The 24,749-nt window shown below is 34.9% G+C and overlaps 4 protein-coding genes across 6 annotated transcripts; 3 read left to right on the forward strand and 1 right to left on the reverse strand.

Moving 5' to 3' along the window:
* The first annotated feature begins 2,166 nt into the window (after nucleotides 1–2,166).
* On the forward strand, nucleotides 2,167–7,637 carry sall1b (spalt-like transcription factor 1b). The gene is made up of 3 exons (XM_083545733.1): nucleotides 2,167–2,449; nucleotides 3,348–6,613; nucleotides 6,968–7,637. The coding sequence occupies exons 1-3, from the start codon at nucleotides 2,380–2,382 to the stop codon at nucleotides 7,418–7,420; spliced, it is 3,789 nt and encodes a 1,262-aa protein (XP_083401859.1). The 5' UTR covers nucleotides 2,167–2,379; the 3' UTR covers nucleotides 7,421–7,637.
* Nucleotides 7,638–16,270: 8,633 nt separating this feature from the next.
* Nucleotides 16,271–19,064, forward strand: snx20 (sorting nexin 20). Of its 3 annotated transcripts, none has more exons than XM_083547606.1 (4): nucleotides 16,271–16,554; nucleotides 16,886–17,017; nucleotides 17,743–17,885; nucleotides 18,013–19,064. In XM_083547606.1, exons 2-4 carry the CDS (start codon nucleotides 16,921–16,923, stop codon nucleotides 18,676–18,678), a joined length of 906 nt encoding a protein of 301 aa, XP_083403732.1. In that variant the 5' UTR covers nucleotides 16,271–16,554; nucleotides 16,886–16,920; the 3' UTR covers nucleotides 18,679–19,064. The 3 variants fall into 3 exon arrangements, with proteins under 3 accessions (XP_083403732.1, XP_083403733.1, XP_083403731.1); XM_083547607.1 differs by having other exon boundaries at nucleotides 16,271–16,437; nucleotides 18,013–18,700; XM_083547605.1 differs by lacking the exon at nucleotides 16,271–16,554 and having other exon boundaries at nucleotides 16,757–17,017; nucleotides 18,013–18,700.
* A 275-nt stretch (nucleotides 19,065–19,339) lies between these two features.
* On the forward strand, nucleotides 19,340–21,227 carry mphosph6 (M-phase phosphoprotein 6). Its single transcript, XM_083547610.1, has 5 exons — nucleotides 19,340–19,531; nucleotides 19,938–20,050; nucleotides 20,369–20,459; nucleotides 20,559–20,665; nucleotides 20,761–21,227. The coding sequence occupies exons 1-5, from the start codon at nucleotides 19,481–19,483 to the stop codon at nucleotides 20,900–20,902; spliced, it is 504 nt and encodes a 167-aa protein (XP_083403736.1). The 5' UTR covers nucleotides 19,340–19,480; the 3' UTR covers nucleotides 20,903–21,227.
* hsd17b2 (hydroxysteroid (17-beta) dehydrogenase 2) lies at nucleotides 21,084–24,749 on the reverse strand. Its single transcript, XM_083547609.1, has 5 exons — nucleotides 24,391–24,749; nucleotides 23,810–24,022; nucleotides 23,226–23,411; nucleotides 22,331–22,468; nucleotides 21,084–22,211 (listed from the first exon to the last, which is right to left on the reverse strand). Exons 1-5 carry the CDS (start codon nucleotides 24,635–24,637, stop codon nucleotides 21,868–21,870), a joined length of 1,128 nt encoding a protein of 375 aa, XP_083403735.1. The 5' UTR covers nucleotides 24,638–24,749; the 3' UTR covers nucleotides 21,084–21,867.

Genomic DNA, 24,749 nt, shown 5'->3' on the forward strand with positions numbered 1-24,749 from the left:
CATGCCTAACAAACCATAAATATAAACTACATTTATGCAAACGGATGCTAGACTATATGACATCACTTTCATGCCTCCATGGTTGAGTGACATCTGAATTCGCTCTCAAACAATACAAAGGAAAAAAAAGAAGAGATTGATGTTAATTAAAATTACTGACTTTTCAAGGAGAAAAAAAATTATACAGTTTCTCTAACTAACTAACTAAAGAAAGTTAGTTTTAGAAAAAGGAAGGAAAATTTTTGAATATTAAAAGTCTTTATTTAATTTGCAGCATTTTTGAAAACCACATTTTGTGTTATCTGATGCTTTTGCATGGAATAAAATTATACAGTTGCAGTTATATTGATGTAAGCACAGTCTAAGGTAAAGATTTTTTTTTATTATAATTATATAATTATAATTACCACACAGCGACTTTGTCAGGCTTTATTTTATTAAACATTAAAGGATATATAAATTAGTAAATATTTAAGCTGCAACATATTTTTGTATGAGGTAGGTTGACTGCATGTATACTAGTTCCAGGGTATATTTATCAGACAGGAATAGAAAGAGTTAGAATCCAGGGGTTGTTTAGAGGAACTAAAGGTGTCATTTTGGCACATTCAGCTTGTTGTTTTGGTCCTCGGGCAAGGCATAGCAGTGCTTCAGCAGAGACGAAAAGATGACTCATAGGATGTAGTGAAATACACCTGGCTCTGCATCTTTCTCTTTTTCTTTCTCTTTTTCTTTCTCTTTTCCTTTCTCTCTCTCTCTCTCTCTCTCTCTCTCTCTCTCTCTCTCTCTCACAAACACACGCACACACATCCACAAACTCTTACACACATGCTCATGCACGCCCATATATATTTATGTTTTTGACCAGCGTGCTGAACCTACAATAAATCAAAAGATCCAGTCATCAGTAATAATCATGTTTATACCCATCAAAGACTAAAGGAAAATTCCAGACCGATTAGGTAGTATGTTTGGGTCAACACACCTTTGTCTACAAAAGTAAAAGATGATGACTGATAAGAAGGCATTTGTTTGTGTGACACTATTGTTTCATAAAACATCATTCATTCATCAAAATATAATTCCATACCTGACCTACATAAAAACCTGTAAAATACTGGTTTCAGTTAAGGATAGATTGTTACCTCCTCCTTTGTAAGTCAGTTATAGTCAATCATTGCTTTTTGAAGTGAATCAGTTTGAATAGAACAATGAACTTAGCAAAAGCAAAAAAATAAAAGTGGGAGGTATGACTATGAAAATGTAGCATAAGCACAAAATGTTGAGCAGCATTTTGAGAGATCAACCACAACTGGAAGAAAGAAACCCCACTGGCTTATTATATTTAAAAAAAGAATTACATTTGTATGGTGATATTGACCAGAGTTATTGTTAGAATTCTGAAATAAATAATTTGAGGATGTCACAGAAAGGTTTACCACAAAAATATGTCTAATATCTAGTAAAGAAGAGTACATCATACTTTTACTACATACAGTTAAATTTTTTAATAATAATAATAATAATAATAATAATAATAATAATAATAATAATAATAATAATAAAAAGTAACCTGACTTTCGTCCTAAAAAAATGTTTGTTCTAAAACCTTTTGGTGTTTTGCAGGCAAACGAAAACTGAACCCTAAACTTCTTCCATCAGTATAAAATTGTTCTCTTCTTATAGTAAGTGTCACCATGATCTTTGTTAAATAACGTTTATTTTATATTTTAGTATCTGATGTGATACTAAAATATTGACTTTGATAAGTTTTAATGTATATAATCAAATATTCGTATTAAAACGAAGACATTCAAATATTAATCCTGTGATTTGAGTTACAAGTAAAATAAATGTAACAACTTTTGGTCAGTCAGATTTTATAGAGCTCAGAGCTCATTTTACAGAAAACCTGTGCATTTGACGTGCAAGCTGTCTAAATTGGATACACGGTAATTACAGCGACAAAAATCAGTAATGTATAAGGTTTCACCTAAAAGGATGTACTGTGATGGCATTGTTTTGATTCTGAGTTCTCATCTCTGAATCATGCTGCTTTACTCCACCCAAACCCAGCCTCCCTGTACTACTGACCAATAGGAAGGGGGCAGGCGTTTTTTTTTTTTACCCCCATCAAGATGTCAAAGAACACATTTCTGATGATGTCTGCTTGTGGGTTTAATCACGCAGCTTTGGGAAAGTGTGAGAGTGTGTAAAAGTGTGTTTAGATGGCATGCAGTATACAGGTTGCAGTCTAAATGTGTTCAGTGAAGCAGCTGGATTTAAGGAACAAAAGCAAGACTACAGTGAGCTATAGATCCGTGTACTGATAGTGTGATTGTGAGTGGTGGAGAGGGGAAATTACTGGGACAGTGTTAGATGAGCGGCATGTCGCGGAGAAAACAGGCGAAGCCACAGTGTGTCCACATGGATCCTCCTCTACACCTAGGTAAGTCTCAGAAAAGCGAGCACGTGACTCAAACAGCAGCAAATAAATGATGTAAACATGTGAAAAATGTACGATTGCTGAAAATAACCTACACGATTCGGTATTAACGGTATTAAAAACATAGAGCTTCGTTTCCCCAAAGGATTGTTATATGGTAGAGTGAGCATCACAATGCACTAACAACTCTCTCTCTCTCTCTCTCTCTCTCTCTCTCTCTCTCTCTCTCTCTCTCTCTCTCTCTCTCTCTCTCTCTCTCTCTCATGTGTGTTTTTGATATATGGCATCACTCAGTTGCATGAAGGTGTCCTTCAGAATGTTTCAGCATATTGCATTAGTTAATGTTTACGAACGTTTATTTAAAAGAGTATTCATCTTAATCATGTTAAAATACTGTCTTCTATTTTGTTAAAAAATGATACAAAAAATATATTACAAAAAATGTAATTTAATATTTTGACTATGAATTTGTAACAGCATATATTTTTAAGAACTGGTCAAACTTTTAAAGTTAAACTAAAATTATGATCAAAATGGGAAACCTAAAGCTTTGAATTTTATCTAAATATAAAGAAAAAAATATTAGTTTTGGATATTTAATATCCAAAAAAAGAATATCTAGAGAAATGCTTCTTTAAAATGATGTAACTTTACCATTTTCAATTTGTTTTAATATTATTATCTGAACCTACACTATTTGACTACTTTTAAAATGATACTACCCTTACGATAATGAACGAATTTCTGTGAAAGGAATTATGCAAAACTTTTTGTTGCTATAACGTTCATTGTGTTGTCTTCTTTATTCTTTAGTAGCTGTGTGTACATTTGCATTTAACCAAAGTATTTTCATTTGTGATTATTGGCTCATCTAACAATTCTCTTATTTTGTTCTCCAAAGACAATGCAGACTGCCACATAAACAATAACAGCTCACAGGCTTGTGATGTCCATGTGTGTGAGAATTGCTGCGCTGAGTTTTTAAGCATCTCAGATCTCCATGAGCATCAAATGGGTTGCTTTGAGAATCCGCCAGTATTAATAGTGAATGAAAATGGATGTTCGACCGCTCCGTCTTCATCTTTCACATTCAGTTCACCTACACACAGTGCGGAGGACCAAGCAAACAACAGCATCAGTACTGAAGATAATAAAGGATTATACAACAACATTTTTGAAGAAAACAGAAAATCGCCTGTGACTGACAGAAACAGTGACAATGCAGGTTATTTATCAGATAATAAAAACAATACAGAAAAGCAGAGTACATGCATTACCAGCTTAACAATTCTGCCTCAAGCACACTCTTTACCTGAATTGAGTAAATTGTCCTCCACCAGCAACAATGTCGTCATTGAGAATTTAGAAAGTACAAAAGTGGCGGTGGCTCAGTTCTCTCGGGATGTATGTTTGAATGCAGTGATTAACAGCAGTAGTCCTACCAATTGCAACATGACCAGTATGAATCTGATTGAGCAACTTGTTGCTGTGCAGCGACAGCAGGTGCAGCAGCTGAAGCTCATTGAGCAAATACGACAGAACGTATTACTGTTATCAGCCCATAATACAGACACATCTGCACCCTCCGGCACCTGCCAAGGTACATCAGAGATATCTCAGACCGGCCCCCTAATAACACTTAGCTCACACCTCTCCCAGCAGCTAGTGGAAGCTGCAGGGCTAGCACAAAGCCTTGTGAATCAGTCTGCCAGCATTAACAAAGTCAGACAACTTGAGAACGCAGTATTATACAGCAACGATGATACCCCACTCTTAAGTGTCACAGATATCACTCAAACGATAGAAACAGACAAAAGCCAAATTGTCATAAATCCATCTAAAAAAACGTCTGACCATGATGACACATTTTCTGAACAGCAGAGTCGAACAAGCCATTTACTATCCCAGGTTTCAACTGATAGCTCACTCAATTTAACAAATTATCTCAGTCTACCTCAGAGTCCAACTGGAAATTACATCTTTGGAAACTCATTGCCAAGGATTAAGGCAATTGTGGAGGACTTGAATGCCTTGACTGCTTTAGCTCAGCAAAGGAAGGGCAAAATGCCCAATATGACTTCAGTTGGACACAAAAGTGCTTTTGATGATGGTTTGTTTAAACACAAATGCAGATTTTGTGCCAAGGTATTTGGAAGTGACAGTGCTTTACAGATACATCTACGATCCCACACAGGAGAGAGACCATACAAATGTAACATATGTGGGAATCGGTTTTCAACACGGGGAAACCTTAAAGTTCACTTTCAACGTCATAAAGAAAAATATCCAAACATAAAAATGAATCCTTATCCAGTTCCAGAGCACTTAGACAATGTTCCAACAAGTACTGGCATCCCATATGGTATGTCCATGCTGCCAGATAAGCTTGCATCCAAGTGGTTAGACAGCAAACCATCTGTGACCAGCCTACCTGGTTTGTTGTTAACTTCATCTTTGCCAAGTCTTCCAAGCATAATTAAAAGAGAGGCACAAGTGTTATCAGTTGGCATACCCAATAGTCCTGGCGCTAGTGGTTCAAATGGGTTTGAGATGTTTGAAAGCGAAAACAACAATAAAGAGGATTTCAGCAATGATCATTATACAAATTTAAATGGAAAATATCAAGAAATAAAATACCTGAGTTCATCTGGACGTGGTTCAGAAGAACACAACACTAGTGGCAATGCTTTTAACCCTACAAATTCATCAATCCCACTGCAACTTGAGGATATCAAACCAAAATATCCATTTGGGTGTTTACTAGATTGTATGGACACTTCAGAAACCACCAAGCTTCAGCAATTGGTCGAGAAAATAGATAAGAAAACCACAGACTCCAATGAGTGTATGATCTGTCATCGTGTATTAAGTTGTCAGAGTGCCCTTAAAATGCACTACCGCACACATACCGGCGAGAGACCATTCAAGTGCAAGATATGTGGACGGGCTTTCACGACCAAAGGCAACCTTAAAACACACTACAGCATTCATTGTGCCATGCTACCTTTGAAAGTGCAGCATTCATGCCCTATTTGCCAAGAAAAGTATACAAATGCCATGGTTTTACAAAAGCACATACATACGCACATGGTTCAACAAATAACTAGTGTTACACTTCCAGAAAGTTGCCACGAATCGGTAGAGCCTGATACATGCTCAGTAGAAGAGAAGAACATAGAAGAGAACCTTTCAGATGAATACATGGATATAGAAAACAGTTTTCCAGCCTCTAAAGATGCAGCATTTTCCCAAGACAGTCAATGTTCATTTATTATATCATCACATGCTATGACCTCTGAAGCAGAAAAAAATATGCAACAGAAGGATTTAATAAATAGAAAGTTGGAGAATGTGTCAATAGAGGAATATCATTTGTCTCTCAAGTCATACAATGACCATACTAACCAACAATCTAACAGCCCTGCTTGTCCTGAAATTGTGTATTCTTTGAACTCTTTTTCTGAAAAGATTTTACTGGACAATATTAGAAAATTTACAGACGAGACTTACCAGAAAACATTAAATTCAGAGCTAACTAGTACAGGACTGCCAAGTTTGACATTTAGTTCAACATCTACTGATACCCTAAAAGGAGGAATGACCATCAAGTTTCCTTCTGGTGAACAGGGAACCTCTAAGAACAATGCATGTGATGTCTGCAACAAAACATTTGCCTGTCAGAGTGCCTTGGACATTCACTATCGCAGTCACACCAAAGAGCGACCATTCAGATGCCATGCATGTAACAGGGGGTTTTCAACCAAAGGGAACCTAAAACAGCACATGCTCACACACCAGTTGCACGATCTACCTTTACAGTTATCTGAACAAGCCAGCGAGAATATTGCTTCTCCACTAAAATCACCACATCCCTCTATGAGACACTTAGTTTGCTCAAAAATAAAGATGGAAGACAACAACATCTTAAATAAAGATTGCAAAGATAAAGTCTTAGGTATGATGACCTCCTCAGCACCCTCACTGACAGATCTTTCAGTACCACCTGCTCCATCCAGGAAAACCTTCAAGCAGCATTTCTGCCGCACTTGTGGGAAAACGTTCTCTTCTTCTAGTGCTCTGCAAATTCATGAGAGAACTCACACTGGAGAGAAGCCTTTTGCATGCACTCTTTGTGGACGTGCATTCACTACCAAAGGAAATCTGAAGGTACAACCACACACACAGATTTTTATTTGTTAATTAATTAAGTTTGTTAGTTAGTTACATATATATATATATATATATATATATATATATATATATATATATATATATATATATATATATATATATATATATATATATATATATCTGTTCAATCTGAAAAGGAATATTTAGAAAAAAATAGAACACAGATAATATTGAGTAAAAAGTGCAATTAATACTTTTAAAAGTTTGGTATTTAGAATGAAAAGGCTCTGAGACTCAAACTGGCATTATTTTACCACTAACTTGTCAGGCACCATCAAGTCCTTGTTTTTATATTTATTTATTTATTTATTTTTTATTTGTGTCTTTTAGGTTCACATGGGAACCCATATGTGGAGCAATTCTCCAGCACGTCGAGGTCGGAGGCTTTCTGTAGAAGGTCCTTTTACAGTCCTTAAATCCAATCCTGTGAAAATCCCAGACACTCTCCCAAAAGAAACTGTCAGTAACGAGTCTGTTGGCTTATGGAACCAGTATATCACAGCACCTCTCACTACCGGCTTAGCATTAAAAACCAATGAGATCTCTGTGATACAGAATGGAAGTATACCACAAGAGATCTCTGTGATACAGAATGGAAGTATACCACAAGTGTCCCATTCTGATGGTCGTGGAGGAAACTCACCTATTGGTGGACTCACAGCAAGTCTAGAAAAACCATATAATATAAAAACGAAAATAGATGTTTCTTTAATCGAGAGGCTTGGTGAGAATGGGCCATGTTTTCACATTACACCATTTATTGAGGAGAGTAAAACTGATTAATTTTTCTTGTACCTTGCTCCTAAGATTAAAACATTCATTACCTGATTACAATAGATTTTTAGTTGTGAATACACATTCAGAATGTTTTTTTTTTACCGTTTACATTGTCATGATTTTCTTTGTAGGTATTTTGCCTTTATATATTCAAACACTGGTATGGATCAATTAGCTGTATTTTTTTTAGATCGCTTTTATACAGTTTAATAATCTATGACAAATATTATTAATAAGATTCTTCATTTTTTTAGTTATGATATTTATTATTATTGATATGTAGAGTTTGGTATTGCTATTATTTGAATTTGTTAAATAAATCATAGCTCAATCAACATAAAAAAAAAGAGACAGTTTCTTATTAATATTGTTATTATTTTTTAATATAAAAATATTATTATTATTTGTTTGTTTATTAGTTAATTTTAATATGATACTTTTATGCAACAGTCTACTATATATATATATATATATATATATATATATATATATATATATATATATATATATATATATATATATATATATATACTGACCAAAATGTGACAAATTTGGTGCTATAACAGGTTTTCACAAATTGTAATATAATATAATCATAGTATTATATGTCAGAATATATGAATTAGGACATCAAATTTTTATTTAGTATACATGACTGTTGGGAGATATTCGTTTTTATATGTTGTAGCCAACTTACTGTCTGTTTTCATACAATTCCTTGTGTGTTGTAAGTTTTATGTAGAATATACTTAACAGTTTACTTAACATAATACTGCATTGTTTTCAACTGCACAGCAAAAGTCATGCCCTTTCACTTGTGATATAAATCTGGGTCATTTTGTCCACTGAATTTACATTTCAATAAACCCACTTATAATAACACATTGTGCTGTACTGAATGATCTTTGCCAATGTAAGTTGATCACACTTGTGCTACCTTAACAGTATAAAAAGGCCTATTCATTTAAAAGGTGTACTATTCATAGAGATCGGCTACTCTCATGGCTTTTAAAAAACACCATACAATGAATGTTTGCAAAGTGTAGGCAAGTATTGTATTCTATTATTTTATTTTGTTTTAGTTTTTTTGCTTAATAACAATTATTCATTTAGAAAGATAAATAATAATTACCCCCATTTATGGGCATAAGAGCAATAAGTGCATAAATGCATAAGAGCAAAAACACGTAACCTATGTTGTGAATTCTTTTGTATAGAAACATTTTAATATTTTCTATAGATACTCTCTGTGCAGGAGCTAATTTTTCCATGGTGATACAGTGGAGAAAGGAATTTAACCGACATCAAATACAATTGACTTATAAAGGCCACTAATAGAACCACAATCTCACATACCAAACATCATGCTGAAAAAAGTCCTGCTTTGTGAGCCGTCAGCCCCATTAAGACTTTGTCCTGGTGGCAGTGGCCAGCTGACAGGGGAAACCCAACACCAGCCTGTGCCCATTAGCATTATAAAATGTGCAATCACCTAGAATGAAACACAAGGGCTTGAGTACAAAACACATCCACTCTACTCACCAGATACATATCTGACTCAGACAGATGGAATGCCCTAAAGCAGTCTGAGAGTAAGTGTCTGATTAAAACAGGAAGGCATGTCAGGAAGTGAAATGGACATGCAATTCTTGAGGAAATTAGACAAATGCATGAATTAAGATTAAGAGACAAATACATTAATTCTTTTATGTAAAAAATGTAAATACAATGATAATGATAATGCTAATTTAATTATATTAATAATAATAATAATAATAATAATAATAATAATAATAATAATAATAATAATAATAATAATTGGTCCTGGCACCTTTTTGTAATGACTCATAAATGCCAAACAAAACAACGAATTTCTAATTATCACAAATTTCTTTTCAAAACTGCTGATGCAGTGTGCAGTTTACAATGCAAAGAAAGCAATTCCTTTGTAAGCATTTTCCGCACGATCATCACACTTTTGTTAGCCTGACAATGGAAATATTCAATAACAGAAGAACAGCTAAATCTCTACCAGGGCTTAAACCTATTCACCCCAAACCCTGGTACTGATAACACTGTGATTATGGCTTTGTGCTGTCTGCACGTATGGCTCAGATCATATCAGTCATAGAAGCTTAGTCAGTTGTTTCATGACTATGGGGTCAGGCTGTGCTTGCTGGAGTAAGTTCTAGAGAGAATAGTTATATTTGCAACTTTTTGCAGCAAAAGGAGTTTGTCTCCTGTATCTGAGGAGTGTAAAGTATCTGGCAAAAAGCAAATTGTTTCAACTTGTGTTCTTCCATTTTGAAATTCATGGCAATTTAATGGCTATTTTAACTTATTCTTGACTGATATGCAAGTGTTATAATAAGAAATAAAGGAGTGTATATGGGGAGGAAGAACACAATTTACCATGTGTTTTAAATGGCCTAGCTGATTAGATTATGACAGCTGGTGCTCAGTGGGAGAGAAGGAGCTAGACACAAGATAGGACCTCCACATGCAGATGGCAAAGCAGATAGATATCAACCATAGGATCTGATTGTGAAGTAATTGATGAATGTGTTCCTTGTTGTTGAGGTTTCTTCAAAATTGTACACTTCAAATGACCAGCTGATGTTTGTGCCCACCCTTGGACAACCAATGGACATCTTCAGTAATAGTTTAACACATTTGATATATAATAATATATAAATATATTGCTATAAGTGGACAAAATGGTTGCTTTTAATTAATCCTAGTCAATAAAGTCAAGATTAGCTTGCTAATCAATCTACCTCTCCTGTATACTTTGATATTGTATATATCAAACATGTTCTGTTAAAGTTACCATAAGCAATGCAAACATATAAAAATAAAGTCAACATAAAAATGTTTACTTTAGAAAGTTTAAAAGCAACAATCCAGCTTTATATTAATTTGGATTATTTTCTGGGGAAATATAAAATGATGTGAAGGCAATGATGAGTGGGGTTAGGGTTATGAGTTCTAATCCTAGCACATTTATATGATCAATGTTCAGTCCATGAGCAAACAACAAAATCATATCCAGTTGTATCCTGCCTCAGCTGTCAGTCACTATGAATGAACGCATCAGCCAAATAAATACATGTACTCAATATAATATATTTAATGTAGGCTAATAGCTATGTACAAATAATTTTCTACTAATAAGCTTTTAATAAAATCTTTATTAAAACAAAAATCACAGCATAACTTAACTGTAGAGTCTAAAAACCTTTTATAGACATTTAAATAAATATTCCCTTTTTTTATCAAAGTGACAATGTCATATCTGTGCAGATTTGCTTTCATGTGCCCAAGAGGGACAGTCCTGCTTCTTACCACGGACATGGATATAGTTCTCAGGCCCCAACTGACAATGATGATAATACACGTGGGAATGATCTTTCCTTAAGGGGATTTTGGGGGTTTTCTGTCCCTCTCAATTCCAGTCCAGAGTTGCCATCATGGTCTCATATCATACATTTCACACCTGCTCTCCACTTCCTTACAAATACAATCTTTGCCTCTGTACACCTTAACAAATGCTTATGATTTGCCTATGGCCAGGATTTTGACCCTGCTATTTTTTTTTCTGGGACCCTCCATCATCAGGTTTATTTATTTGTGTGAAAAACTCTTCATTTTCACACCAACTTAAACTAAACACTGGCTGACTTTAAAGAAGCTCCTGGATTATCGAATACATGTAGAGATCATTCAAAAAGAGTGTCGTTGTAAACCAACTTGAGATTTTAATGCCCACAAACTTTAATGCCAATGGCACAACATACGTAGTGCTGGCATATAGAGTCCCATATGAATGGAGACTTTTGTGACCCTGTATGTTGCAATTAATTTATTCCTATTATTAAATAATTTCAAGGAAATAATGTTTTATTTTTCCTGTGAGAGCCCTAAAGACAATCCTGAAGAGTTGCTAATCCTAATAGATTACCAAACCAGTGAAGGGCTTCCAGACACATGCCACAGAATAATAGCTGCATAGCAAGCCCCATGAGACATTGCCCTTTATAGAAGAATTTACTTTCCTCTCCTTTTTCTTTGCCACAGCAACCCTGCTGCTCCTCTTTCTCAGTAAAGGAGAAGCTTCATTCAAGGACAGTGTGTCTAGTTATTCCACACAGCACTGAATTTTGTCTCAAACCAGCTTGAACAGGATGGTGTAAAGAGCAGTCCTTTGAGTGGCAGGAAACGTAAAGGAGAAATGTGCTGGAGCAATAAGGCCTACAATGCCTTCATCAGAGGGACAGAGAGTCATATTTCATTAATGCTAGTCTTCAAGGAACAGTATAGCAGAGACACAGAAAAATAACAACCAAAAAATTAAATAAAATTTTTATCACCAAAAACATTAGTCAACTAACCAAGACATGTTTAATTTTTCTTTATTTTCTTTAGCTTTGTTCTAGAGCATGAATACACTAATTTATTTTATATTTCATTAATACCTTCACTACACCTTATACACTAGCTTCAGGTGACAGGTTTATATTTTGTAATAAACATTAGTAAAATAATAGGAATATTGTGAATTTACATTGAGAAGGCTTGTCCAATATAGCTGCTAGCTATATCCCCTAGCTATATACCGTCATTTCTGGACTATTAAGCGCACCCAAATATAAGCCGCACCCACTGAATTTTACAAATATTTTTATTTTGAACATAAATAAGCAGCACCTGTCTACACTGAAACTAATGAACTTTACACAGGCTTTAACGAAAGACACGTTACACACGGTGTAACAGGTGAAATATGTTGCGCTTCCTTTAAGAGCATAGCGGTATTTTGGAAATAGCCTGCCACTGCATTTTTTCCGGTATTACTGCGTATGTGTAAGACCAGGGATATGTGTTTATTATTGTCTGATGCTCATTTCTAAGTTTCTTTGACTAACCTGTAAGCTGTTGCCAAGAAAAATAAAAAAGCACGAGTTTTGTAAACCTGTCTGTGCTTATATGATTTCTGTTGCAACTGGAGTTAGTGAGCTATCCCATGACCCAGACTCAACACATTACAACGGCTTGTATCTAAACAGTAGCCTACCAAGAAAGTCATTGTTCACTGTCTTCCTCCTTCCTTTCACAACAATTTCTCTCAAAAGTTTTTCTTTTGGCATCGTCGTACTTTAAAAATCACCCGGTGGAAGTTTTTCTCCCGATGCCGTGCAGCTCAGAACACGGGTGAGGTGTGTTTTTTCGTTTCCGTTCGGAAATTTCATTGGTCTAATGTTATGTCGCTCAGTTTTTTGGCTTGAAGTTTGTGAAACCGGGAAAAACACAGGAAATATCCATAAATTAGCCGCTTCGTTGTTTAAGCCGCGGGGTTCAAAGCGTGGGAAAAAGTAGCGGTTTAAAGTCCGGAAAATACGGTATATATATATTTTTTAAGATTTCAATAAAATAAACGGGACATACAATACTAGACAGCTAGTTTAACTGTATAGCTAATACTCAGAAAACATTCATTCACACTCATTTACATTTACCTACTATGTTGCCTTATTGCATGGTGCTTTAAAAAAAATATCATTATTTATAAAGTTTTATAAAATCCTCGTGACATGTCAACCTTGTGTTCTTATGCATATTGAGAGAATCACTTTCAGCAGACGACTGAGATAATGTAAATTTATAAATTCCTCATCTCTCTCATACCCTGGTACTCTATTGTTCCATTATTGTTATTATAGCTGGGCAGTCAGATGGTGTGATAATTTAGAGACTGATGAGCCCTTGTGAGGACTTTGCTAGAATGTGGTTTTTGTGTGTATGTGACAAAGAACGTGTGTATAAAGCAGAAAGATAAACTGATATTTGTGCATAAATATATGACTGTGCAGAAGGTAAACTGTGTTTACATACATACAATATACCTAATATTCAAATCAGTGTGCGTCATTGTTATGGAAAATGCAGGATGGTATTGAGGCTGTTTAAGTGTAGTACAGTCTCTCAAGTGTATGTGAAGGAAAATAAATGTACAGTATCAGTGATAGTAAATTTAGCAGCATTTAAATCTATATATGTGATTCAACTTGATGACTTGATGCTACTTTTAAATGAAAGTGTCTATGTCCTGTATCAGATCAGATCCGAAGTATACATTTTTATACCAAAGAGTCAAATGGACACTTAGACATGTGTTTTGTTTTGTAGGATGATAAAGGATATATAAAATTAGTTAATAATATTGGGAAACAACAGAGTGAGCAACCATCTGTAGGAAAGGCAAAAAAAAAGCTGTAGATAGAAATTACACAAGACTGAGGGTCAATAATTCAACAGTGGAAAAACATCCTATTAGTTATCACCCAACAATGTGTGCAGGAGAACGAAAAGAAAGGTTTTATAAAGTTTTTAATTTAATAGACAATTATAAAGGTAGAGTTAATATTTAATGGTTAATATAAAGCATGCTATTCAAACACTACAAATTATCTTGTAAATGTACCTTTTCATACATTTAATAATTTATTATTTACAATTTTACAATTCATAATGAAAAAGAATGTTATGTATGAAGATTATGTATGAAGAAAGCATACACACTCTCAGAAAATAAGATTGAATTAGTTTCGAGGGAGAAATAGTAAATATTTAAAGAGGATGTTCAGTTTGAGCATCATGGATTTAAGGATTACAGCAAGTCAACAATAATTTGGAATTATCCACTAAAAAAGGTTAAGATGTGGGCATCTTGTTTGGAATTCTTTTAAATATCCATGTTGAACCATCCGCAATAGCAGAACGTTCCGAGAAGTTCGACAGCAAGATATCTGTGATTTACAAATACAAATTGTACCGATATGAAAATATGTCAGATTTTTTCACATTAGTTCAGTTTTAAACACATCTGCTCTGTCCTATTCCTGGGCATATGACAACACTACTGTAAATTTAAATGATAAAATTCTATTAGCTATTCAGCAGATGGACCAAGCACCACAATGAGACAGTAACACTTCTCACAGCTGGCACGGACAGAGCGCACAAACCCAGCATCTGTGGAACAAAACAGGAATTATGTCCTGAACAATAGAAAATGTATGTATCAAAACTAATAAATAAATGCCTAGCACCAGGCTGGCACGTTAAACAATGGAATGGATTAAAAATAGTTGCTTGATGCCATTGTTCTCTGTGTAGTGTTGGGGTTATGTGCTTATGGCTGTATGAAAGAGTGGGGCTGAGGAGGATCACACAGATGCTCTTGTCTTATACTGTGGGTCATGCAGCTAAAACTCACAATTATTCCGCTATAATTCTCATACACTTTTTATATGGTTGCAGCACTAGTTCTATATTTAAAAGATTTAGATAGCTGAATTAAATCAGGCTTAATTTTGACTATAATCAACAATGTAACAAACAAATAAAAGGTAAGAACTGAGTTTTACTGAATATCAGCACAACTGTAATCAGCAATAAGCCGATATTAAGTATAATTATAGCTTTTATACATCAGTTCAAATAACATATTTAAAACACAATATAGCCAAATATTTGCTCTGGTAATGGAAATAGACTTGAAGAAGCCACATTCAATGATATTCTGCTTGATGGTTAGCCTGCTGTTGTTGGGAATACACTTTTTTGTAAATTTCTGCTTTTTCATTTTCACCTGATGAGCTTTCATACACCATATGGATTACCATATTACCATAAGTATTGTCAGCTGACTTTTCCAGCCATATGTGGTTCTTCGAACCGTTACCACAAAATTGGAGGCACACAAATATATAGGATGTCTTTGGATCCAGGAGCATTAAATATTTTTTCTTCACGTGAACTAGGAGTCTAGCGTGACAATTCCCTTGTGCACAAAGCCAGCTCCATGAAAATTTGGTTCACTTTAGTTGTTTACATCAGTACCTGATGTTACTTAAATCCTTGTTGCTGAATGAGCACAACTATTATAACAGCAAATGGGAACTAAATGTAAAACGGGATGTTAAGAAACACATACAAAGCTTTTGGTCGGGTGTCTAAATTTTTTTTCCCTTATAATGTATTTAAAAGCAATAATTATATATATATTTTTTTTTAATAGCTTTGTTTTCCATGTATGCTCATGATGTTGATAACATCTGTAGATATGATTATGGTTAACTGTTATATAATAATAATATTCAAGTCTACATGCCAAATAAGGAAAAGATTCAATTATCCATTGAGTAAAACATCCCAGTTCCGTTAAAATTAATGTAAACACTTTTAGAGCACTATTTGTTCAATCAGATTAGTAAATAATTAGCATTTAATATAAATGTAAGAGCCAGGCATTTAAGTCATCTGAGAATATTTACTGTGACACATTCAGGAAGTGAATAAGTAAAACCTTTGGGCTGATATTATTATTGTATGATTAAATTACTTACTGTACTCCAACATTATGTAAAAGAGATGCACAATATTGTTGTGCGTGATATCACTAGCACTATGAACTCTGCCTTATGTAGAGTTTTAATACTGCAGTGCTACCTGCTATAGCACAGTGCCACCCTACTGTGGTGGAAATTCCCTAAAGCTCTCTTGTCTGTGATACAACTATGGAAGAGTTTTTTCAGAAATTGTTTCCTTTTTAAAAGTGCATACCAGCCAGCAAACAGGGTGCCCCGGTTCAACCAGCTCGGCTTTATCAGCAGGGCCTTTCCAAACATGTATCAGTCGGAAAGGTAGTTTTCATTAAACATTAATTTCTTATTAAACTGAATCAGACGCACTGACACTAATATGCACAATAATAACATTTCTGCATGGAAATTATATTCTAGCGAAACAGCGCCCCCTGGTGCAATAATCAAACGTTTCAACTACAGGAATAACAACAACCTTAATCACAAAACTGCAGACTGCGTTGTAGTGTAACTGTATTAATGTTTTTGTGTTTGTACACATGCAAAAAGTTTAGTAAGGTCGCAAAGATACGCGTCTGGTTTAAAAGATGATGGGGTTGAATTAACGAATGCTTTGATACCAGAGACACCCCCAAGGTTTGGTTTCAGTTCCTCTTAATCATGTTATTTTTATGGTTTAATAGTTCAGCGTTTGACGAGATATTCTGTACATGCTATGAAAGCAGTACGTTTTACTCCGCGTTGTGTACACAGGTAATTACATTTTCTTCAATTTTTTATTTTTTTGTTGAATAACTGCTCAGACAGATACAAGAGAGAATGGAAAATTTCCATAATGTTTTCAGCAAAAGTACTGATCAGACCACTTCCTCCATTCCTGTTAATTATAACCTGAGAACAAAGAAGTGCCACTGCATATTCATAGGCACGTTTTAAATGTGTTTTTTTTTTTTTCTCTCTCTCACTTTTGTAGTTAGTTCAGATTCTGCTCTGTGCATTTGTTCAGTGGAGCACCATGTGTAATTGTTGATGTGTATTTACATTTAACGCCATGCGGTAATGATGGATGAAACTTCTACTTTAGGAAAAGAATTAAAGAGGAAATGTGGACATGTGGCCATGGATTCCGACTCTCAGCTGTTTAATTTAAGGACTGGTGATGAAACCACACTTCCTCTTAACACTGAGCAACTAGAGGAGACATCATTTGATACTGGTCAGTATTGTCTGTTACATCCTTTGCAAACAAAACAACAACAATAATTTGCTGTAGTAAACTGTTTAGAGGAAATACAAACAAGGAAGTTCACCTAAAATGTCTTCTTGTACGCGAAGGTAAAATCACAACAATTATTAAAATCTTTGATATAAAATCCATCCCAAATGTGAGTCTTTTCAGCTGATCCTACTGGTGAGCTGCGACACTTTGGAATGCACAGGCAGGAATACTTACTTCCCATGAGTAAAATGTTTTATATTTGAAGCTTAGATCTAATTTTTTCACAAGACAATGTTTCTGTCCACCCTACAAAGACCACCTTAAAGTGGCCAGAGCGTCCATCAGGATCATGTTTTGGTGTGGTCAAAATCCAGATTTGATCATTTGGAGAATATTTGGTCTCACATTAAACACAAAGTTACTGGGAAACATTTTTCAGCTACACATCAACTTAATGAAGCCATCAGCATTAAAAAAGAATAACAGCTATTACATTTTTCTGTTAGTGTTTTTGCACATTATTGCTAATTTCCTGATAAATGATTTGTTGTTGTGAACATTAAAATGTAATATTATGCCATTTTTGCCCAGGTGTGTAGGACATTGGTTGTATATGATAGTATGTACATAGTAGACTGTTAAATTAAATACATGTGTTTTAATTATTGTAAATAAATAAGTGTAAATAATTGTTTTGTTTTTATTTTGTTTTTCACATGTAGCTGCTGGTGTCAGTACTTCCTGCCTCACTACAGCAGAGCTTCAGCAGCATTGGAGGGCAGTAAAACAAGGGATTAGATCTGTCAAACTGCTGTTTCAGATACCATCTGCCCGTACTATAGAACATACAATTTCCAGATACGTGGTGAGTAAAGCCATGGTCCAAACGGATTCATATCTCTATTACCTCTAGTAAATCTGTGTATATATTGCATGTCACTATGTGCATTATACAGGTTTATCATTAACTGTTTACTCTGCCTTTTAAACAGGTATATCAGATAATAGTAATCAGATCAGGCAGTTATGATTGTAAGCATGTGACCATCGAGCGCCGGTATTCTGATTTCCTCCACCTTCACCATGAGCTTCTTCGGGACTTCAGCGAAGAGCTCGAGGATATTGCCTTGCCCAAGAAGAGGCTGATGGGCAACTTCTCAGAAGAGAACATCACTGAACGGCGTGTGACTCTCTGTGACTACATAACCCAATTGTACTCTCTTCGCTATATCCGACGCTCCCCTGCTTTTATAGCATTTTTTACACACCCTGAGCTGAAGACTGCTTACAATATGTTGCGTGGGGGCAAGTATTCTAATGCCCTCGAGGTTCTTCAGAATGCACTTGTGCTCCAGGAGAAACTGTGTTCTCATGATTCATCCCTGCTTGTGCCAACACTGTGTGCACTTTTGGTGTGCCAGAGAGACCTGGAGAATTTTCATGCAGCTTTCCAGACTGGAGACAGGGCACTGCCTGCAATACGGCGCTACGGACTCTCCAGGTATCGTAGTCCGCTGCTGGAGGCCATGGTTGATCTTAGATATAAATTACATCTTCCTGTGGCTCAGTTACAAGAGGAGTTAATCAGAGTTCAAAACTCATCAAATGGACCAGAGCCTCTGTCACTAAAACAGCTTGTGGTGCAAGAGTTTACTTAAACCCATATCTCATTAAAATGTTTATGTGTCTTAAACATTAAGAAATTGTGTAGTACCAATACAGTGTGTAATCTCACTATACATATTTGATGTATGTAGGTAACAAACCTTTGTATGTGGAAAGGATTTTGTAATGAAGTGATGGACTGACAGCTGTTTTTTTTTTAGTCCTTCAAGTACACAAACACTTCTTTATTTTTATAGCCTAACCAAAATACCGAAATAACTTTCACATTTACATTTAAGACCTTTAACACTTGGTCTTATCCAAATGAATGCTGGGAATTTCAGTAAGTATCATAAACTAGATGAGAATTTATATAAAAGAAAAGAGTCCTTATTCATTTGCACCATGTACATGAAAACAAATAAAATGTCTAAGAAATTTATACAGTGTTCTGCAATAATGTTTAAATAATTCCACCAGTTATAATAATTTAATATACATGTAATATACATATTCTACTGTAAACCAGTACGGAGTGCTTCATACTTTACTTAATTACGTTATGAGGCGAAAATATGCTTTTGTAGAAACGTTAATACATTTTATAAAAATAAAATAAAAAATACAAATACAAATACATATCAGACATGAGTAGTCGCTGCACGAGTGAATTTGCGATTGAGTGCGTCTAACGCGTGCCTTGTGCGCATGCGCAGTGTATCTTGCTATTTAGGTACGCGTGGAGCCTGTTTACTTGCTGCTAGCTGGAGAATTCTTTGTGGAAAAACAGAAAGTGAAAAGTCAGTGCGGGTAGTTTTGTTCTGTTTAACTGACAGGTGACAAGAACCCAAAACAATGTCAAACGACGGCTCAGCGAAACTGTCGAAAAACCTTTTACGGATGAAGGTAAGTGTTTGCTAAAGACAGAAAGCTGACGCACGCGCACTCTTCTTGATCACCGGCTAATGAAGACGAACGAACGAGAGAGTGCACGAGCTCATCACAATAATCCACAATAAATATTAGCTTTTTAGGATTTGTGGTTTGCTATGTGTTAAAACCCCCACTTGACTGAGAGAGCTGTCAGAGCTTTGACGTTAAGATACCTATATATATATATATATATATATATATATATATATATATATATATATATATATATATATATATATATAATCTTGTGTTTTAATCAAGCTGGTTAATTTTGTTATTAGGGTTATAAAAATGTCAGATTTTGGGGAAACATGCAGTGAATGCTTCAAGTTTTGATTTATGGTTTATTAAAGGTTTTCTCCCCCTTATTTCTCTGCAGTTCATGCAAAGAGGTCTTGATGCAGATGTAAAGAAACAACTCGAGGAAGAAGAGAAGAGGATCATAAGTGATGAACACTGGTATTTGGACCTGCCTGAACTGAAAGCAAAAGAGTAAGATTCTTAAATCTTGGTTGTGATTTCACTAACGAATAATTCCCATGTGAAATAGGCATTTGGAAGGTGATGAAGCATACTTATTACATAGGTGTATAAAATAATGACGCATGACCCAAATTGTGTAATATGGATGTGGTCTTTATTGTGCTAGTTACATGTTGATTGTTGCATCTATAATTACTTACATTTGTATTAAATAACTAGAATTCCTGCTGAAATATTTTCATACAATACTGTTGCCCATTTAAAAGCACTTTCACAGCTGTTATGTGAATGTAAACTAAAATGAATTGTGTTATTTTCTTTATGTAGAAGCTACATCATTGAAGAAAGGAGTTATGTCCCATGTGAAGACTTGGTATATGGAAGAATGTCATTTAAGGGGTTTAATTCTGAGGTTGAGGTAGTCTATGGTTATCTCTTCTCCATTTTTTTAACTATCAATTCCCATTTCATAACAAAATGTCTTATTTTGTAAACTATCTGATTGAAATCTCTGTAGAAGTTGATGGTTTTAATGAATGCTCCCAAAAAAGAGGAGGATGAAGAGGAGGAGAAGGATATTACTCGAATGGACACTGATATTACAGATGAGGATATGGCCATTAGGTACGTGTGAAGGAGGAATATGTACGATTGGTTTTGAGCAGGTCCATCAAACTTGGTTTATGCATATTGTCAGTTAAAGCTATTTTCCCTTATAGGTATGGAAGCTTGGTTGAAAGCATGAAAAGAAGATTTGGCAAAAAACGGGAACGTACATGTCTGAAGAATGATGATGATGATGTCAACCGTACTGCTGTAGAGACGCATCCCAAGAAGGCATTCCTAAAACCACAGGACTGAGGAATTTCTATAGGCTTTGTAAAATATGTATGAACATTTTTTATATATATGTACACACATTTTGAACTCTGTTTTAATGCCTTTACAACCATCCAGTGGGGAAATATGTTTGCTGTAAAATGGCAGTAAAAATGGATGTTGTACATCCTTCTTTATAATGAACAAGTTTATGATCATTGTAACGTGTGTTGGATGTATTTATTTATTTCTTTTTTTTAACCACCCATTACAAGATATCATTTAGGGTTTGTGTGTAAGATCCAGAATATATGTGGAATTTGAGATTATATTTCCAGACATGAAAAAAGTATTTATTCCACAAAAAGAAATGCATTAAACTCATGGTACAGTGTAGTAGTCTTGTCTTTAAAGCGTTAACACATGCTGGTTGTTTTTTCATGATTTAGTTATTGACCATTGAATGGAGCACAAAAACTGAACATAGATTCTAAGGTGTAAAAAATAAATAATCAGCAGAATTTTTTTATATAGAATTTTTTTGGTGGTAAAGTCAAGAGCTCTGTAGTTCTATTTACATTTATTTTATGCAGACATAAAAAAAAAAAAAAACAGAGAAAATGGGGAATATTGAGTGTTATTCTGTAGCTGCCTTTATTTCCTAACATGAGATAAAACAAGTCTTAAAATATAAATCAGGCATTTGATCATAAATGCATGTTATGAACAGCCACAGGGATTTATCTGTTTGAGCTGTGAGCAGATTACACATTATATGTCTTCTACCAGACAGGTTAACCATACTTCCACAAGTAGCAAATATTGCCGAGACAGCATTCTCTTTAGTATACATTTTAGAATGGTAATTGGACAAAACTGAAAATTATGTATAAAATTTAGATTTTATCAGATTTATCTAGCCCCAAGTAGATTACAATCATATTTTGACAGTGTGGAGACAGATGTTGGCATATGCATATATGGAGCATACATATTTGGGGAGTGTTTTATTTTTTGGAGGCCACACCTGCTGGGCAGAAATTGTTGTAAGTAAACATTTGTGCAAAAATGGCATCAAACAGCCATGTTGAACAGATCCTTTGTAGGCATGGAATGGCCCAGGCGGCATGTCCCGGGTAGTAAAAGGCCTTTGGCTTTTCTGAGACTAATGCATGTTGTAGACCATCCAAAACTGGTTCGAAATTAGCACTGGCTTGAGAAGTCATATTATTTAAACGTTCCTGCATAGAACAGATGTACTCTTCTCCATACGCATCTATTATTTCTAAGGGGTGGGTGCTGAGGATCTCCTTCTGGATTTTACCCCATTCCTCTTGATTGCCAAGAATGTCTGATTAAATATATGATGAAAAGAATAAAACTGGTGTAAAAATTCATGGACATTAAATATAGTGGGGAAAAGTGTCGATCTGATACAAACTGTGTATCAATATTTGGTTAGGTACTTACTTGTCTTGAAGCCCCCGGGCTGAATAATGGCCACTTTTACACCCCAGCTTGACAGTTCCTGTCTCAGAGCTCCATAGTAAGAAATCACAGCTGCCTTAGATGCTCCATATGCTGCAAAACCAGGGAATGGAACTTCTCCTAGGAAAATCCATTGAAATTAATATTTACATGAATGCATAAATGATGAGATGTTTAGACTAGTGAAGAGAATGTATTTGACATTTAAACTTTTAAATCTATGCGCTGTATTAAGTTTTATTTAATTGGTGCAATAAGAAAAAGAAAAAAAAGGATATTTGTAATAAAATGCTTTTTTATTTTTCATTTTTTTATTTCTTATAAATCAAACAAACCCCGAGATAAACTCAAATCGCCAATCAAAATTCCTGGGCTGTGTTTTAACTTTTTTCAATGTTTTTTTTTTAATCTTAAAACTTGTTCATTCCTATTTTTTTTATCTTAAAACTTGTGCTGTTTTAATATTAAAACTTGTACATTCCTTTTTTTTATCTTAAAACTTGTACATTCCTTTTTTTTTATCTTAAAACTTGTAGATTCCTTTTTTTTAATCTTAAAACTTGTGCATTTCTTTTTTTTAATCTTAAAGCTTGTACATTCCTTTTTTTTAATCTTAAAACTTGTACATTCCTTTTTTTAATCTTAAAACTTGTGCTGTTTTAATCTTAAAACTTGTACATTCTCTTTTTTTAATCTAAAAACTTGTGCTGGCAGGAAAGAAAACATCATGCCAGTATCCACAACTGAGTTAGTGTGTTATCACTACATAAGATTTTATCATTAAGATAAAAGCACACAAAGCCTGTATTGGTAATGATACTACAAACCTGGCTGAAATAGTCATATAGTGATCTACAGAGTGGAAAGTGTAACATACCTGACATACTGGATATGCACACAATTCTTCCTTGTGCTTGTCGTATCAAAGGCAGGAAAACTTTGGTCACCTCTACACCAGCAATAAAATTCACATTCAGGATTTTTCTTATTATTCTCATAGGAAGAAGTTCTCCATCACAGGTATATCCAAGCACTCCTGCATTGTTCACAAGTCCCCAAAGACCTGAACAGAAAGAATTATTCTTTAATCAGTGCATTGTTGTAGATACTCTAAAGCACCTGCATTTCAAACCTAATGCAATGCACAGCTGTTATAATTAGAGTATCACATTTATTTTACGCCTGTTGCATATGCCAAGTGACAAAACAGGCTTTACCAGTGTCACATAAGTTTATAGGCTAACGACAATGTAAAATCGCCTGTAGTTTCACCTGGAAAAAAGTCGCAAGAATTGTCTTTTATTTTATAAAATAAAAATAAATACATTTTATAATAATTGTCACTGTTGAAAAACGAACAATTATCTGTATAAATAATTGACTTTTAAGTCATTAAAAAAAAAGCCTTTAAATCAAAAATATACTGTAAATAGTTGATATTTTGTTTTGCATTTATGTTACCTGTGTCTCCTATTTGACTCTTGATAAGGGTATGAGCTTCAGAGATTTGGTTGATGTTAGTGATATCCATCTGTAGGATTGTAAGATGTTCAGATGAAACTTCCCTGAGCTCCTGGGCACCAGGTCCGAATTCCTCCAGCACTCCAGCGTACACTTTCATCCCAGCTTTGTCCAGGATTTTAGCAAGATTATGGCCAAAACCGGAGTCACAACCTGTACAACACACACACACACAGAGCGCTATGCTCTCTCCTGTTCGCCACACCACATTGTCCTAAATTTGTTCTCATACTGATGGAAACTATATCCGTATGAAGTCATTTCCACCTTCAAAATCAAGCAAATTAGCCGCAGTGTAAACAATGCTAGAATTTTACTTAAAAATTACACTACACACCAGAGTAAAGGTTAGCTTTAAGAATGATCTGCTCATGTATTGCGCATGCAGATTAAAACATACTTAAAGGGCAATTTAAAACTCATTCACAATTAACTTATTATGAATAAATAATTCCAGGAAATAAGAAACTGGGTTTATTAAGACTGTTACAAAAAGCAATTTAAGAATTAAAGCTCATTACCTGTAATGAGTACTGCTTTGCCCTGCATGGGCAACATTTCCTCTTTTCTTGAAGTGAAGTGGATCACAAGGCAGCTCCAGCTGACACTCAGCAGTGTCACGGCAACACTTTCATTTGATATGCAATAGCACAGCATCACTTCCACAAACACAAACCCCACTGACCATGACCAGTGACTTCTACTCCATCCCAACATCAGCAGTGCAGCACTGGTAGCTACGATCAACACCCACAGACAGAACTCCATTTTACCACCTCACCTGGCCAAGGAAGAGAAACCCGCTAAAGACGCAAAAAAAAGGGGCAATGATTCACAGGCAGCTTTCTCTTTACTTAACCTTTCACATAGCAGTACTATC

Source organism: Silurus aristotelis (genome assembly GCF_946808225.1).
Source record: "Silurus aristotelis genome assembly, chromosome: 7".
Taxonomy (NCBI): domain Eukaryota; kingdom Metazoa; phylum Chordata; class Actinopteri; order Siluriformes; family Siluridae; genus Silurus; species Silurus aristotelis.